An 18,515-nucleotide genomic window follows, 5' to 3' on the forward strand; every position below is an offset into this window, starting at 1 on the left:
ATGCGAACACATACACCAAACAAACAACGCCCGTGCTTCTTGATACGTACGAAGCGTGTAAAATAATGTTAATGTAGATACAAGTACGTGCAAAATAGCTGCAAAGTTAATCACAATTCAAAAAATGTTAATTAAAATTACACCGGGGAACAAAAAAGAATTTTTTTTTTGTCTCAGAAAGAAAAATGTGATTCTGATAGTACTTTTTCTACTAAATTCAAATATAATATCGGGTTTTCCCCATCACGCAAGGTTTCCGAGAGACAAGTGTTTATAATTTCAAACATTTTAATACTTTCTGCATTCTTACCTGCACAATATTCAAACGTTTGCCTGACTTAGAAAGTAAGAAATGATGATTTCCCGCTATATTTCGCCTGCGGAGTATCAGTCTTGATGGTCCAACAATAATCGGCCAGCATATTAGGATTCCATTTGTTTTGATACCTCTTTGCCATAGCTGAAATCTCCTGATGAAAGTGTTTCCCGTGCTCATCGGTTACTCCGCCAAGATTTTCCAGGAAGAAATCTAGGGATGAGGTACAGGAAGTGTACTTTTAAGGACACATTATAACCCAAATTTTTTTAAGATGTTACAAGATCGTTGACAATAAATACGATGGTAATTTTCCGCCTTTCGTATTCTCAAAAAAACTTTGAGTAACATTTTTTAATGCTTGCCAAGCTGCTTTCTCCAGTGGATTCAACAGTTCCTCAAACTTTTCAACATGCATTAGCGATCGTATTTGTGGACCCACAAATATTCCTTCTTTAATTTTTGCATCACTATTTTTAGGAAACTTCTGTTTTAAGTACATGAAATCAGGAGTATTGTCCACGGCCTTGACAAAATTCTTCATTCTAGTTTGATATATAACGGAGGTAGATACACATTTTTAGGATTACACAACGGGTCATGTTTCACATTCTTCTGCTCAGGAATGACTGATTCGCGTTTGGGCCTTTCTTTTCTGATGAAATAGTTTTCTCTGTCCCTACTATCCCATTCACACAAAAAGCAACAGTACTTTGTGTAACCAAGCTGCAGATCAAGAATAAGTGCAATTACCTTCAAATCACCACAAATATCCGTTCATACACTATTAAAGCTTTTCCAATATAAATTTTCATATGTTTCTTTCGTATTAGCAGAGAGAGCCACAGGTACTGATGGTAATTTATTGCCATTACGCCCAACCACAGCTTTTAAAATAACTTTCAATGAATCAATGAACAAGCTTCATTCTTTTGGGTTATGTTCATTACAAAGTGTCTCCATAAGAGAAGAAATGTCATTACAAAACACTAAGGCATTTTCTTCAGAATAATAGTCTTTAAATTCAGAATGACGATTACGATAAATACATATCTTTGTATTCTTTTGAAGAAAATTCCATCCTTTTAGCCAGGAAAGGAAGCATTTCAAACTGTTGTTTGGATAACTTTAAATTTCGTATGAGATCGTTAAGATTTTCTTGAGTCGGTAAATGAGGCTCAGATGAACTAATTTTTTCAAAAGTTGTATCACCAGAATCTGTTTCTTTTTCTTCCTTACTTCTATCAGACTCTGAGCTCTCTTTACCTAATGTCACATGATCTGGAGGCTTTGGTATAGGCAATTCTTCGCAGTGTGGAACCGGTCTCATTGCAGATTGCAAGTAATGGTACATCACTGTATGTTTTGTTTTTGAAGTAATCTCTTTAATGTTTGTTAAGCAGAAATAAGTCAGAAGAGTGATCTTTGGGTTCCCTCCAAATCATAGAGATAGCAAATGGCATGTGGCGTGTGCCATTTTTTCATGCGATGAGAAGCCTACGATAAACAACAGATACTTGGAACCCAGGTCATTGTTTGGTTCCCGACTTTACACCCAAAATAAAGTTCATAACACTTTTTTACTAATGGAGTAAGGTTTCGCCTTTGGGACTTGAGCGACACTTCACCACATACATAACAAAAATTGTTAGGAAGATATAAAAAAACTCTAGGCATTTTGTAACTAACGAGTAATTAAAAGAAATAAAGTCGTAAATATGTAATACACAATAATTCAGACACACAAAGCACTCACAATAACTTGTTTACTGGTTCACTACTATCTCACAACTAGCATCGTTCTGATGAATATGTGATACACTAGATCACGTTTGTACACGTCTGTTAACCTGCACAACAGTAGCAACGCTATCCTTTGAGTTAGTTCATTTGGTTCAATCATATTTAAAATGGTCTAGGACCTTTTACTTGAAAGTGGACAAATGGACGAAAAAACATTTTAAAATATTAAAAAAAATTAAAATAACAAAAAATCTCTGGACGGAGAATTTCCGAATACATCCTTGAAAACAGGACAATTAACTACTTTAAGTACACCTATTGGTACTTGTGAAACAAATATCATGTTGTCCAGCACAAACTTACCTACAGTTTGAAAAGAATGTACAAAGTTCAGCGTTTTTTCCTTCCTTGTAAGAAGTAAAGGAAGTATTGTGATCGCGAAAAATTTCGGTTTTCAGATTTCAACGGAAATATCCATTTTGACTAGTTATGTGTCTCGCATAACTCAAAAAAGATTAGCCGTACGATGTTAAAATTTTGGATTTTGGGCTGTTGTAACATCTAGTTGTGCACCTCCCCTTCTGATTGCAATTGACTCGAGCAAAAATATCCAAAAAAAAGTCCAAAATCAACAAAAAATTTAGATTTTGGACTTTTCCTTAACTGCAGTAATAAGCCCTCAATGAAAGATTTTTAACGATTGTTACCACATATATACCTAATTTAATATGGGCGGGCGATAACGGTAGCAACGATGTGAGCTGGGCGCACAGTATACGGACGCGTTGATACAAGCATCACTCCCACCACGCAGTTCTCCCACCATAGCGGCGCTGCAGCCCCACCACTCTCAGACACCAATAAAAGAGCGTTCACCACGAGAGTGTCTCCTGGCCGGCTCAACGTGGGACCTCCCGGCGATGCCAACCTTCCCGCCGGAGCAGCAGACCTGGCCGGCCCGCCGAGGGAACCGCTGGAGGCGGACGCTACCTTCCCGCTCCAGCTCCAGCTCGCCGGGCTTCAATCGCCCTGCCCGCGGCGGACTCAGGAGCAGGAGCCGGTCCAGCGTGGAATCGCTCGGGGAGAACCGCCTCGGCCGTGCCGGCGAAGGACGACCGACACTGCGGGATTGTGGGGGCCATCACTGCCGCGCTGCAGTGGGGACCCAACTGCCGCTGAGGGAAAGCCCGGTCGGACTTCAATGGACGAGCCGCAACTCACCAACTTCGCCGGAGACCAGCTTCCGGATCCAACAGCTCTTCTCAGAGCTAACGCCAAGAAAACGACCCTTTTCAGGGCCACTGCAAGGTTATGAATTACGTGCCGACGAAGCCATTCGGCGGCACGATATATCATAATAGGTACTTACTTATTTTATTGGTTCCAGAGTTATAGCCAAATAAACATTGAATTAATGAAATATTTGCATCTTACAAGGGGACGACACATCGGTTCAAATCAGACTTCATCTCCTTTTTTTTTATTTAAATATACTGATTTGTTAATAATTATTAACCTCTGATTGTAACAAAAATTTACGACAAATAATAATAATAAAATATGAAAAAGTATCAGAAGTTATTAATGAAATAAAATTTTACGTACTTTTTTTTAAAATGTGTATATGTAATTTAATAAGCGTACAAGGAAGCCATGTGGTGTCCACATCAAATTTTTTTTTTACATTTTTAATGAATACTATTTAAAAGTTCATCGGAGAATAATTTAAAACGAAGGGAAGGTTTTTTTATTAATCGGTTCGGTAATTTATTAAAAATGACAACGGAATCTTAATAAGACACTCTTGTAGGCTGAATCTCAGTCGAATGAAAAGAAAACAGTTCCGTTATCTAATTTGACAGATGAATATTTAAATATCGATATTTTTAAAGTACAGATGAGATGTAGGACTATGTTAAAAGTGTTGGTGTGACGGAAGTCTTCAGTATTAAACAGTAACAACATTCAATCCATTAGCAACATTGTGTATTACCTTAACGTAACATATTAAATATCTAACAAATACATTTAAATTAATATTAACATATTTAAATATCGATCTACGCAATTCATACTTATCGACACCATTATGATACCCCAGTTTTGTAAACTGAAATGTCTTAGGGACTTTTTGAGAGAATCCCAAGAGATGATATTACACTTCAAACGGGAATAGACGTGTAAGCGTAAAAAATATTTAATAATGACAAACTTAGCGTTTTATTAAAGCGCAATATTAATACATAATTAAGATAATATTAATTAGTGTACATATAAATTTTAAAAAATTACCTCAACAAAGTCTCCAACGTCGATTGTCTAATGAGACAGCATTGCATAATCGGGGCTAATATCGATAATTCATCGTGGAACGGTTTTCCAAAACCTCGTCCGTGATCCAAATGTAGCGGAAAAGATTCGTTGCCGAAAGCGCGGAAAGTTTCATAATGATGCCGATCCATATTTCCCATTAAAAAATCAAACACGGCCATATCCATGACGTCCAACAATCTGTGACCGGAATCGTAAGGAGGGATGTCTCTAACTAGGGCGCAATAATCGGACTCTGTAAATAAAAACAAAGAAATCATAGCAAATTATTTACCAAATTTAAAATTTAGTAATTCTAACACAGACGAAGAAAAAATTATTTGTATCGTTGGATAAATAAGATCTTTTTTAATTAAACTTGATCATTTAGGCAGTTAATAAAACGTAAATTCTAAAATACGCGGGGTTCCCTTTAGTGAACGTTGGAGAAAGTAGAATCTTTACGATTTCACTTTTAGACGTCCCTCAACAATAATTAAATATTTTCTTACAACTAAATCCGATTTATTTTGATTACTCCATAACTTGTTCGGAAAATTTTAAGGGCTTAATTTTCTATCCTGATTTCTAAAATTTGTTTAAAATGAGTAATCATAAAAATGTTATTTACGAAACCCCAAATATAAATATATATGTATACAAGTAGGGTGTTTAACTTAAAAAGAGGACCTATCGCTCAGTAGTTTGTACTAAATGCATATTTTTAAATGCGTGTGAAATGGGCAAAATAATGGGGAAGATGTTGGTACGACTGAAGCTGGAGTGCGGACTGGTTATTGCCTATACGTTTGTGTCCGGTTTGTTTCGAGCATTGGCTTTTGAACAAGGTTGCGTAATCTTACGTTGTTTGTTAAAATGCGGTTAATTGTTGAAAAACGTATATTCGCGACGGAAACTTATTTAAAGACAAAATCTCATGTTACGTGTAGGTGAAAGTTACAGGGAGAAATCTGAAAAGGAAGTACCAGTGAAAAGTGTTGTTATTCAGAAGTTACTTAAAAGATTTCTTGAAAGAGATTCGGTGTTAAACTAGAAATGTGTCCGACACTGGTCAGTTTTAACGATGCAGGTCGTACAGGACATTAAAGCGGCATTTTCAAGATCGCCTCATAAATTTTTGTGGAGACTAAGCGGGCAAAAATATTTCACTAGGTTCAGCTCGCGCTGCAGGGAGGAGAATGTTATTCGTAACAAACATAGGTTTTCCTCGAGCTAACTAATGCTGATTATGCTAAAAGTATTCGCTACTATTAAATTAAATTTAAAAACTATTAAATTTATTTATTATTTTCCCAGCAATAAAGTAAAATACGGTCGACCCGTTTTAGATATGAGGGTTTTTTATAACGCGATGACCCTTTATAAAAACATCACAAAAAAACCATAAAAAATTCCAGAAGGATATAAGCATATCGGCCGGTATTTCGATAAATATATTCCGGACTGCTAAACATCAAAATTTGAAATTCGGCGTTCTCTGTTATGTGGAGAAATATTGCCATATTCTATAGAATCCCTCCGGGCTGGTCTATTGGTTAATTCGTCATCGCAAATCAGTTGTTTGACAACTGATTTTCGAATTCGAAGATTCTAAGGTTCAAATTCTAGTAAAGTTAGTTGCTTTTATACGGATTTGAATACTAGGTAATGGATACCGGTGTACTTTGGTGGTTGCGGTTCAATTAACCACACATCTCAGGAATGGTCGGCTCTCTTTTTTTCCGTTTAGCCTCCGGAACCACCGTAAGGTATTACTTCAAAGGATGATATGTATGAGAGTGTAAATGAAGTGTAGTCTCAGGTCGACCGTTCCTGAGATATGTGGTTAATTGAAATCAAACCTCCAAAGAAAACTGGTATCCACGATCTAGTATTCAAATCCATCAAAATTTCTGATCTTAAAATAAAATGAAATGGTTTATTCCCCATAAGTCGTTAAATAAATAAAAAATGCTGACTTCTACGATATTAAAGTAAATTTTGTATATTTCACCGAAGTAACATAAAAATCCTGATTTTTTTAGTTTTTAAGGAATTATTAAAGAAATATCCTTAATAGTTCCTTAAAAATATTTTTAATATTTTTTTTTAATAATATATATAGAAAGAAAGAAAGAGAATAAAAACAATTTTAAATATAGAATATTAAAAACGTATGGCGACTCTTAAATAACTTTTCAACAGTTAAAAAATTTAATTTAACAAATACTCCTACCTCAAAACTATCTTTCATTATAAGACCAATACAGCCACAAACCCCAAGGGGAGGAAGATTTAAATCTCAAAAAATTAAAATGACAAACGTAAGATTTGACTAACAATTTAAAAGGCATTGAAAAATAAAATTTTGATAAAAAAAACTTTAAGGGCACTACGATAAGCATAACCAAGTTGTGACCGTTTAACATTTTACTTTCAAAACTAACCTGAAAACAGGTTTCCCATTTGAAGTGTCCTAGTTTTATTTAACTACTCGTATCTCTTCCAAAATATTACACGCATCGACATGAAATAAAAATTAAATTAAAGCCTGACTTATCAAGTTATAACAAAAAATCATATTACATACATCCATCAATTCCATCCGCGCCCCATCTATCACACGAAAAATATCCGGCCGATGTGCGATTTCTTGCCGTGTTTGTAGAAGCATTTCTAGTGTGTAATGGTTGAAACGGCATTCCGAACGCTCTCACGCAGCTCCTGGATGTTTACTGGTTTTGTCGTACACACCCTGCCTTTGAAATACCCCAGAAAAAGAAGTCCAGAGAGGTAACATTTAACGATCTGTGCGGCCACGGAATCGAACCACCTCTTCCAATCCACCTACCAGAAAACGTCTCATTCAGCCTTTCCGTTATATCAAGGAGCCGGTACGGGGGCAGCCCCACTATGCTGGAAGAGGATATTAGGATGCCTACACTCCTGAGGAACGCAAACCGCTCCAACACGTCAAGATTCAGGATTAGGCGAATCGGAAGAGGCGGTTCGATTCCCTTGCCACCCAGATCACAAGACATAACCCCTTTGGACATTTTCTTCTGGAATTGCGTCAAAGACGCAAAAGGGTGTATACGACAAAAGTAGCAAATAGCAAATATCCAGGAGCTGCGTGAGAGCGTTCGGAATGCCATTGCAGCCATCATACCAGAAAAGGCTTCAACGAACGCGGCAAAAAATTGTCAATCGGCTGCGTATTCTTTGTGTGACTGGTGGGGCGCGTGTGGAGGTGATTTAATGTTATTGTTTGTTATAACTAGACAAGATGAGCTTTAATTTAATTTTTGTTTCATGTCGATATATGTATTATTTTAGAAGATATAATTAAATAAAAATAGGGCACTTCAAACGGGTCATTCAATACAATTAATGACCTCGTATCGAGAAATAAATCGTCTTTCAGTGAGAACAAGCAAAATTTTATTTAATTTAATTTTGGCGTTCACTGCTACGTGGTTATTAAGAAGTACTGTTGCCAATTTTGAAAGTAGCTGTAAAAAATTATTAAAGGTAACCATTTTGGTTAAAATTGTTGCTAAAGCTGCTAGAAATCCCCCCCCCCCCCCCAAAAAAAAAGAACTCAAAAATTATGAACACCAAGGGATGAATTAATAATACGATAATGAAATACAAAGCGATAGTAAAAGATGTTTTTTTATATGAAAGAACGGGCATTAACGAGCGGTCATTAGCCTCGTGGAGTTCGGTAGCGTATGAAAAGATACCATTCCTGACTGGGATTCGAACCCAGTCTGTTTAAATACAGCAACTCACCGTTCAAAATATAGAGGAAAAAAACCCTGAAAGTGGAATCTAACTCTTTTATACGTCCTTCGGGGTTAAACCTCTTAAAACAAAGTACTGTAAGACTGCTCAAACTTCCAGTTTTATCCATTTTTTTTCCAGAAAATGTCAATACGTTTTTGCTTTACTCGATCCCCGCAAATAAGCAACTTTCTATCTTCGATTAAAATCTGAAATGTGTCAACAGCAATATATATAAAACAAATAAATAAATCGATAACAGGTTTAAGACAACGAAATGGATATCCCCACTGCTCTTCAACTGCGCCCTAGAATATGTAATGAGAGAGTGGTACAAAAAAGACCCACCCAAGTAACAATTGAAGCAAGGAAACATGTAAACCGTATCAAAATAAACTGTTAGGATTTGCAGATGTCCTAGCGTTTCTCGCCAATAATTTCGCAGAAGTTAGAATCCAAGAAACTTCATTGGAAGAACTAGCAGGAAAAGTAGGCCTATGAATATCATATGAAAAGACTAGAACGATTGCTATGGATTCCCTGGTATTGAACCACGTAATCATAAACAGACATAAGGTCGAACTATTTGAACGGTTTAAATATTTAGGAGAAAACATCACACATGACTTTAAAGAAAAAATAAACTGGAAAGAAAGATCACAAAAGCTCAATTACGCACAAAATGCCACCAAAACAACACACAATAAAAGATGCATCTCAATAAATACCAAACTCAGGCATTGCAAAACTGTAATCAGACCTATAATATCGTATGGAAGCGAAACAGTCTTCAAACTAAAATCCAACATTTCCTATTCAGCAGAGGTGCAAAGAATAAAAAGAAAAATTCTAAGAACGTGCATAAATAAAAGACAACTTACTGATGACGGAGAATGGAGACTCATATCAAACCAAGACGTACTACTTTAGAAAGAAAGGAATCTCCTTCTTTGGACACATAATAAGAACAGAACCGAACAGCCTCGTCAGAAAACCGGTCGAGAAATACTAGAAACCGTTCAAAACACCGACTTGGATAACGGAAATTAAACAAAATATGCACGAACTAGAAATCACAGTAGAAGATTTACGAAACAAAACTAACAATATAAAAATACTAAAAGAGGCAAACTTCAGATTTAAAATTAAAGAAAAGAAAACGACAACAAGGGTTTGTTCAGAAGAACTCAAAAAAGAAAAACTAAAAAAGAAAAGAAAAGACGAACCAGAGTAGACTAAAGTGGTCCACTGTGACCTCAAAATCCTAAAAAAAATAATAAACGTATATGCAAAGCGTACGCGAAGAAAGAAAAAAATTTCAGGAAATGTTTTAAAAAATAAATTTCGTTTAAAAAAACTTTCGAATGCGCTTCGTTTTGGAGTTACAGCGTGCGAAAACTTGTATTCTACTCCATAAACTTCTGTATTCTACTCCAAGGGTAAAATAAAGTCATAGTGTACTTCTTGGAACATAAATTAAGCCGTGACCTGAATGAATAATACAGTCGTAGAAGTATATAGTAATTTTTGAGAGATTTACAGTAAAAAATAAAAAATTGGAGTCGCAATATACAATTCTTTAAAAAAAATTGATGTATAATTACTCAGTAAAAATATTCAACAAATAAAATTACGTAATGTAAAGTGATTATTTCTGAGAAAATCTGTTACGTCAAGTGAACATGAAAGAATAGTTTAAGCTTTTTTGGATCTTATCCGAAATATGAATTCTCTTACTACTTATCAACTGTTCGTACAGCGTACCATAAGTAGAAGCTGGACTATCTTTGTTTCTAGTTCAGTCTAAATTAATTTATGAAAAGTGCAATCGGCTATAACGCTTAACCTCTTTGTTATATTATTATCGTTGACTATTAACTAGTGAATATATCATATTTTGTTTCTAAAAATAGAACGATACGAACGAAAAGTGAACATCATTAAAAAACATCCAAAACCAACAAAACAACCGTAATAAGTATTTTACAATCGGAAAGAAAATCGTATTTTATTAAAAAAAATATATAGTTCAGTTAAAAATATTTTTCACCCGTAAAAAAATTGCGATCCGAATTTATTTTGTCATCGAAACCAAGTCCGGGTGATAAAATTAAATTTAATTTAATAAATATAGATTTACCTTGTTCCCATTGGGCTTTCCTTCTTTTATGATAAGATCTTCTCCAAGGATGTCTCCAAACTTTACGATGGCCGAACTCTTTGCTAGGAAGAAAAGCCGCAAAACTTCCTTCAAGCGTGTCGGGATTACCGCAAACTGCGTGACTTGTGTCGCAGTAATACGAACATTTTCCGTGGAAGCACATGTTATTAGACGGTGAAATGAAGAATGTTTGCAGCAAATTACCGTCGGCTATGTCGAATATTTCTGTGGTCATATTTAGCAGTCTTCCGACAACTGGCATCGCTCTTCTGAATCCTAATAACCTGAAAATTAACGGAAAAATTGTTACTACAAATTTCATTCAACGTAAATCTATTCTAAAATCTTCTTCGGATACATATATAGGGTCGTACAATTACAATCGTTTGATGTTTTCAACTCGTTTGTTGAAAAACAACAAACTGTAATTTCCAGATATTCAGGATAATGATTTAATATAGATATCACCGAGAAACCGATAATTTAGGAGATTATGTCTATTTATCTATAACGTGGAGGGATGCCCAGTAAAAGGGATAGCAACAGCCGCACCCTGTCCGTTTCCTAACATTGGAATCTAAATCCCCTATCAGGGCAATCTACAGCCCTTCGGAGATAGCTATAGGGCCATAGGAAAAGCCCCTACTGCCGTGAACGTAACATTTACTATGATGGTCGGTCGAAGTTCAAACTTGTAAAGATAACGGTGTCCCTTATCGTGCAATTCAGATACAAAGATGCACTTTTAGTGCGACGGAGCGAGCTGCTCTACCCGAATCGAACTGACTTTTAAAATATTCTTTCGCGTAGAGAGAATGTTCCTTCAACGGTTCGGTTCCCCGACGGAGAGTCTTACTCTTTAAGACTTTGGGGGTTGGCATCCCCACGCCCTTATCTCTGCAGCTTTTCTTCCGACTACACCCTGAGCTGCTGAACCTTTTACACTACACATCTACACTACACCAAGAACACTACACAAATTACAACAAATATCCTTATAGTTGCCCCAGCGAATCTACGAGCTTGTGACGTCACGTGCTGACATCTCATTGTATTATTGTTTTCCAAAACATTATTTTTGCGCGTAATTATTTTTATTTTTATTTTTCGACTTAAAACAACACAATTGTTTTGTGTTCAATTCTTTTCACTCGAGTTGATTACAGGTATAAAAATGCTTAACGACTCAATCTTGCTAACAATAACAATTCCTTATCAATGACCAGTGCTCTGATTGGTATTACGTACAGGCCCTATAAAAATGTATACATGCAGTTAGAAATGATGTCTTTCGTCACGATTATATTTAAATCCGTTATTCGTAGTATACGATGTGTGTATAAAGAAATAAACTCTAGTCCAGTTTATATCGTGTACAGTGAAGGTATTCGGATAGCGTTTTTGTACGATCATATTATTTTAAAATTACTGTTTGTTTTCCGCAAATTTTTTGTAATACATTATTTTTCGGTTTATTTTTGTTCATTTATGTTGCAGAATTCTATAAAAAAAATTTGAGGTCAAGAACGTGAAATGATCAATAATTTTTCTGATTTTATGAAAAAAGAAGCTCTAAAAGTAGGTAAATTAACTGACGACAAACATATAATCGGCATTCAAAAATGCGAAGAGAGAACTGCTGATGCTTGTGGAAAACAAATTATCAAGAACACAGATTCAAAAACTCAGAAGAGAAAAGAAAGATATGATTCTTCAATCAGCATCCCAATCGTGTTCTTTCAGCACACCGCCAAATTGTAAACGATGTTCGAAACCGGTCAGCGGACGGAAAGTTTTGATTTAGGTGTAATTAAAAGACAGTTAATGAATTTCATACAAAGATGAATGAATTACCCACTTAAAAAAAAAATACGGGAAGAACTTCAGTCATCTATTGATTTTAAAGGCAATGAATCAATTTTGGCTGTTATATTGAAAGAGGTACGTTTCAAATGGCGTAAAACTGAAAATAATTTGAGAAATCCAACACCAGGTGGAAGAGAATTGAGTATTTGCAGGCGATGGCTAAGTAGAGACAAAGCAATGCTACAATTGTTTATTTGGATGAAACGTACGTTTTAAGTTAACATTGTTCGACGAAGTCGTGGTCTGATGGTATTGTTGAGGGACTTAATAAAGGCGACCGTTTAACAGTAATTCATACTGTATTCTGAACGCATTACTAACTTGGAAAGCCAGTGGACTACCATGACAACATGAATGCAGACAATTTCATGAAATGGGCGCATGAAAAATTGATTCCAAATCTTCTACCAATATCAGCAGTAGTTGTTAATAACGCCCCTTACAGGTATTGATAAAACGCCAAATTCTGACTCTAAAAAAAAAAGATATGACCCGTTGGCTGGAAAAAACTCATATTCCGAATAGTCAAAAAATTCTGAAACCGCAGTTATACGAATCAATAAAGTTACATAAAACTAAAGTATAAAAACATCACTTGGATGAAATTTCGAAAAAACATGGGAATCGTGTTCTTAGACTCTCACCGTACCATCCTTATTTGAATCCCATCGAGATGGTACGGTCAGCCGGAAAAAGATTGTGGTGAGTCATAATACAACATTTTCTTTCACAAATGTTGAAAAATTAACTACGGAGAAAATTAATTCCGTGAATGAAGATGACTGGAAATCCGATTTTGAAAAAGTAAAAATTATTGTAAAAGAGTAAGAACTGATAGTTGAAATGACAGAACGTCGTATTATACATGTAGACTCTGGTAGCGAAAGTGAAAATGAAAGTGACAGTGATACTGATTCCTTTAAGGAGGATGGTGAACTTGCTAGAAGTTTTAATTAGATGATTGAAGAAAATTCAAGTAAGCTTTTTTTATTATTAAAAATTAATAATTTAGTACAAATAAAGGTTATAAAAGAATTAATTACGTATCGCTTATAATTAGTAAACGTAAACATGATAATAAGTAATACTTCGATTTGATACGTAGAGTTGATGTTTTCAGACCGAGTAGTAACACGCAGTCTGCTCGTGACGTCTCTGCTCTCTGCTTAGTTCGCCTTCGAGAGCGGGGCCAACGCCTAGAACCTCCCGCACTGAAGCTCCATCAGTAATAGCGAATATCTCAGCTAAGACCGGGACTTCATTCCAAAACGCCTACTCAACAGCAGATCTATGTCTGCGATAAGGGATGAGGGACGCTCTTAACAGAACGCTTTAAGGCTACCTATAGTCCTTCCGGTCATTCTTATGCCGTAGTTATGTCGGGGAAGTTCGAGTTTGTGCATCGCCAACGACTATTTTACTAATATAATTTGTCCTTTCGAGTTAAATTACCGATATAGGCGACTGTAAGAAACAATTTTTCAAAATAGTATTCAAATAGATTCAGTCATTGCAGTTACGGTTGTCGAACAAACACAAACAGTGTAAATCCCTAACTTATTAGATATTCCGTTAATAAAAAAATATTTTTTTAAGCCACTCAATATATAATAGTAAATGAAAATTACTTAATCTACTCTAAATCAATTAATCTACACAAATTAATTAATGTCTAATTCGAACCAGATAAATTATTTATCTATCTATAGAGAATACAAAAAAGTGAGTAGTACAGTGTACGGGCTCATGAAATATTTATGTCAGTACGTGCGTAACTAGGGAAGAAACACTCAAAAGTTTGTGTGTATTAAAGGGAAGGATTAATCAGAATGGAAGGGTATTTGGGGTAATGGTGTGTGTGTGTGTGTGTGTGTGTGCGTGTGTGTTTGAAATGGTGGCGGTTTGCACGGTTTATTGGCTCTTGGCCAACATTAGAGGGGAATTTCTTGTCATTGTTCTTCTTTGGCCTTCGACATCTTTAATCCCACAACGGTCGTGTTTCCTAATATATATATATTCTATACCTATATCCCAATCTATCTCTCTTAAAGAGTCGGTAGTCAGTCGTCTACTACTACTGAGGAAGACCTTAGTACCGTGCGGCTATAACAGCAGTAAGAAGAAACCGTCGAATAGAACCTCTCTACCGGGAGCTGGAAACCGGAGACGAGAAAGAGGGACGGGAAAGAGAGAGCGTTAAAAGAGATCATTCACTTCACTCCTCCTCTAAACGCCCGCACACACATATTACTTCATCAACCTTAAAACAAACCCTCCCTGGGTTCACGTGCGCGCACACCTCTCCCCTATATATACGAACACACACCCCCGCTGTCGCTAAAGCTAAGAGTCAAACCTCTTCTTAATTACTAGACGACATTCCGAGCCGGGCTGTACTTACATAAAAAAAGAAATCACTTAACTTCTTACAACGAGAAAACTTAATTGGAAATTTGAAAAAAGTAACAAAGATACATTTACCAATTATTTTATCAAACTTAATCGATTAAACAAACGCTTCGAAAAAGCTTATCTCACTTTTCTAAGAATAGTTTTTCTAGGACTATTTTAAAAGAAATCTGTCTTAATACTTTCGATACGAATTTCATCAATCTTTGTTTTTTATAACCAAAAAGTCCAAAACGTGGCCAAAAAATCCCTTTCCATATAAAGAAATAAATACGAATTGTTTGTCATTAGTTTCTTTAATATTTTTACACGTTAATTTAAATCGCACGGGTATGTAATCTCCGCTGTCCGAATACAGTTTATCAGTCGCTAAATGCATTTAAAAATTCTCTTCCGTGTTGAAGGATCAAACTCTTAACCGACAGAAATTTTAAGCTCGTCAGCATTTGTTAATCGCAAATGGGAAATTTCTTCTTAGATAAACTTCAAAGAAAACAGTCACAGTTTCATAAGTCTAGACTTCTAGGGAGCCACTGAATTTCGTAGACTCTACCGATCTACCGCCCTTTAAAATATTCATTTAAAAGGTTCTTTATCAACTGATCATAATGAGCTGGAGCTCATATCGCTGTAAAGCTGCAGGTAATTCCGTACCTACCGATCGAAGCCGAGAAATAAAATAGGATGTTAAGGTATGAAATGCTTTTAGCACTTTTTTTAAAAAAATAAGGTCCTATTAGATTCGATTCACATCATTACGTGGGATGGGCGGTTGTGATTTACTCGTAAAAGTAGGAATTTCTTTATACTAAAAATCAAGTTCCGAGATCTATTATTCAATTAAATGGCACTCATCCGAGAAGAAAACCGGTTTTCTGATCGAGCATAAGGGAAAATTCCTTAGAAGAGTTTTGTAACAAGTTTCCCTTAAAATCATGTCTCAGTCAAATAACTCATTAAAATGAGAAGGCGTAAAGGGTTTAAACCCAAGGTCTTGTTTCATTATTTTTTTGAAGTGCTGAAAGGGGAATATTCAGCTCTGAAGATCGTTTCCTGGGCGACTTAAGAAAAGATTGTAAAAAAAATTTCTCAACAATAATAAAGCTGTTCAATCGGCTTTTAGATAGTTTCAAATCGGGGAGCGACTCGGTAGAAAAGACATTTCCCCCCCACTTATTCACTGATGGATGTCTCCGTAGTTTTCATTTGCGTTTTTACGCTCGTGCACCCAAACGGTAGCGACAGTTGTTTCTTCAATTGTTTATCTGCCGTTTTAACTTAAAACTGCTTAATCAAAATTTCCACTGAACATACGAAAATAACATCGACTTTTAAAAACCTGTTACTCTGCTAAGTAAATAAAAGCAGCTGATTAACCTTTACAATCAGCTGACGATATAAAATGTTACAACCTGTATGTTGTACCACGGTAAGTGACTTTGTGGGCATTCTGTAGAATGAATGGAATAAATTCATCAATGGTATAATCTATTAAAAACATTCACTGACGATTAATTAATATGAGAATTAACAAAGCAATCGTAAAATTAAGTCGGTTATAATTTGCATAACTTGTCATAATTTTTGAAAATGCCACACGGTTTTAAAAGGTATGTTTTTTATCAGATTTATCCAAAATGGATCGCGTTATAACTTTTACTTTGCCTGATTCTGATGGTTTTTTGTTTTCTCAATATTTCTTTATCGTTTGATTCTGCCATTTCTTTCTTCCTTCAGACCAATGGATGTTAAGTCGTGATTTTTTTAATATTGTCCTCAAACCTTCCAATTTTTGGATTTTTTTCAAAAAACTCTATGTACTGAATTTCCTATACAAAGATCTGTTTTTTTGTCTTTTCTGAATTATGAAAAATAAGTTAATTCAATTTGTTTGTTTTTAATGAATTTTAATATTTTCTCTGGCGATGTATTTTTGCCCGTTTCATGAAAAATTCGTGTAAAATATTACTTCTAGAGCTATAGTTCCGCTATAGCGCTATCTAGATGGGAAAGTATTGTGATCGGACCAATTTAGACATGTGAGGTTCTCATCGGATCTTGACGTTTTGACACGTAAGGAACCCAAAAAGTCGGATGGAAATTTTTCGGATATTAATGTTCGTATGCTGGTGTGTGTGTGTGTGTGTGTGTGTGTGTGTGTTCCGTTTTGGCCCCTAAATCACATTATATCTCCAGAACTACTGGACCGATTTTGACCAAACTTGGTTAGATTACTTCTACATACGGGGCATTGATATCATTAAATTTTCAACTTAAAAGGTCCAACGGGGTGAGGCTCTAGAACAAGGTCGCCCTCAGTATCTCGAGTTTTCGTCTAATTAAGGTCACATTTTTCTTAAGCATTTTGTTAACGATTAAAAAATAACAATATTTGCAAAAAGAACCTTTTGCAAAATCGTACTCCCACCCAAAAAAATGCATTTGTAGTCGCCTGCTATATTGTGACGTCACAGGTGAGCAGTAGAATTAAATAAATGAATAATATTTAAGGTGTAAAAAAGTAACTCGATCTGGCCGGGTCTCGAACTCGATCGCCCGGTCGACACGGTACCTGGCGCGTTAAGCCTCGCGGCTACACTAGCCGCCGACAGTACAAACAAAATTTTTTCTACGTAAGTTGTGAAATTACAAAGGTTCACTTAGTGCCGACCGTCGCCGCTAGTACCACCAAATCAACGCGAATTAAATACGGTATGCACGCACGATTTAATTAGAATCATTGAATTAAATTAATGTAAAAATATATTTAAATAAATTGATAAATATTTTTAATTAAATTTTGTGTGTGTGTGTGTGTGTGTGTGTGTGTGTGTGTGTGTGTGTGTGTGTGTGTGTGTGTGTGTGTGTGTGTGTGTGTGTGTGTGTAAGCCGTCCATTAGAAACACCCCACAGTTGTCACCTTTTTTTTTTATTTCTCATTGAATCGGAAATCTTTTTAAAAAGATTATCTTAAAATTCTTTTTTCTCTTTTTTTCAATTTTACAATTTCTTTTTACCGTTTAGTTTTAAACTTCCCGATGCGTAAATACTTTCGGATTTAATTACTGTGCTATAATGTCTTACTTTTGCGATTATGAAAAGGGTCTTTTCTGCTGTACATCCCTTTTGTTATTCTGTAGGATTTCTCCATTTTTCTGATTCTTTCTTAGAGCCGTTTTTTCGAATTGTTTTTCCTAAATATTTAAATCTTTTGATTCTTTGGAATGTTCTAAAGTTTAAGTTTAACGAAATCGGTGTATTTTTATTTTTTTAATTTTGTTTCTTTGTACGAAGATTTATAATCCGGTTTTTAATTCCGGATTATTATCTTTTGAGAAAATTAAATGTAATTTCTACCGATTTGATGTTTTAGGTTGAAAAGCCAAATAATACGCGAATATTGTTTTTTACCTTTCGTTTTCGTTTCTGAAATTAGGAACGGATTTCTAATTACTAACTGAAGATTCTAAAATCTAATTTTTTTTTGAACCGGGTTGAGATGAATCTGTGATGGCCTCGTCTCCTTTTCTGAGTCCTGTTTTAATCAGAAACGGTTCGGATATTTCTCCCGTAAACTTAATTTTAAATCAGGTAACGGTAAAATACTAACTAATTAATTTTAGGGCCGATGATCTGATGAAAAAAATTAGCAGGTTATCAGAGGAGTTGCAAGCACGCTTATACCTGACCGATCGTAAACAAGTATTTGAAATTTCATCTTTTAATATGAATACACATGTAAAAATACACGATGTTGAACGGGGAGTGCTTCAGCACGTTCTTGGTCCCTTGCTTTTTTTATTGTTTATTAATGACTTGTCTCTAAACCTTGAGACATTTATTTTTACCGTTTTCACAAACGACACGACTGCATCTATACCTGAAGAAAATTATTTAAAAGGAATTAAAAGTTTACGATAGCAG

At 35.4% G+C, this 18,515-nt stretch overlaps 1 protein-coding gene across 2 annotated transcripts in view; it reads right to left on the reverse strand.

The window, feature by feature from the left end:
- Window positions 1–18,515, reverse strand: part of LOC142330487 (extracellular serine/threonine protein CG31145) — a 514,347-nt gene that overhangs the window by 37,148 nt on the left and 458,684 nt on the right. For both annotated transcript variants that reach the window (XM_075375768.1, XM_075375767.1), the window contains 2 exons: window positions 10,296–10,600; window positions 4,352–4,625 (listed from right to left, as the gene is read on the reverse strand). In XM_075375768.1, coding sequence (XP_075231883.1) covers window positions 4,352–4,625; window positions 10,296–10,600 — 579 coding nt within the window. The remainder of the gene's footprint in view (window positions 1–4,351; window positions 4,626–10,295; window positions 10,601–18,515) is intronic.

Source organism: Lycorma delicatula, chromosome 9 (genome assembly GCF_047948215.1).
Source record: "Lycorma delicatula isolate Av1 chromosome 9, ASM4794821v1, whole genome shotgun sequence".
In the NCBI taxonomy this organism is placed as follows: domain Eukaryota; kingdom Metazoa; phylum Arthropoda; class Insecta; order Hemiptera; family Fulgoridae; genus Lycorma; species Lycorma delicatula.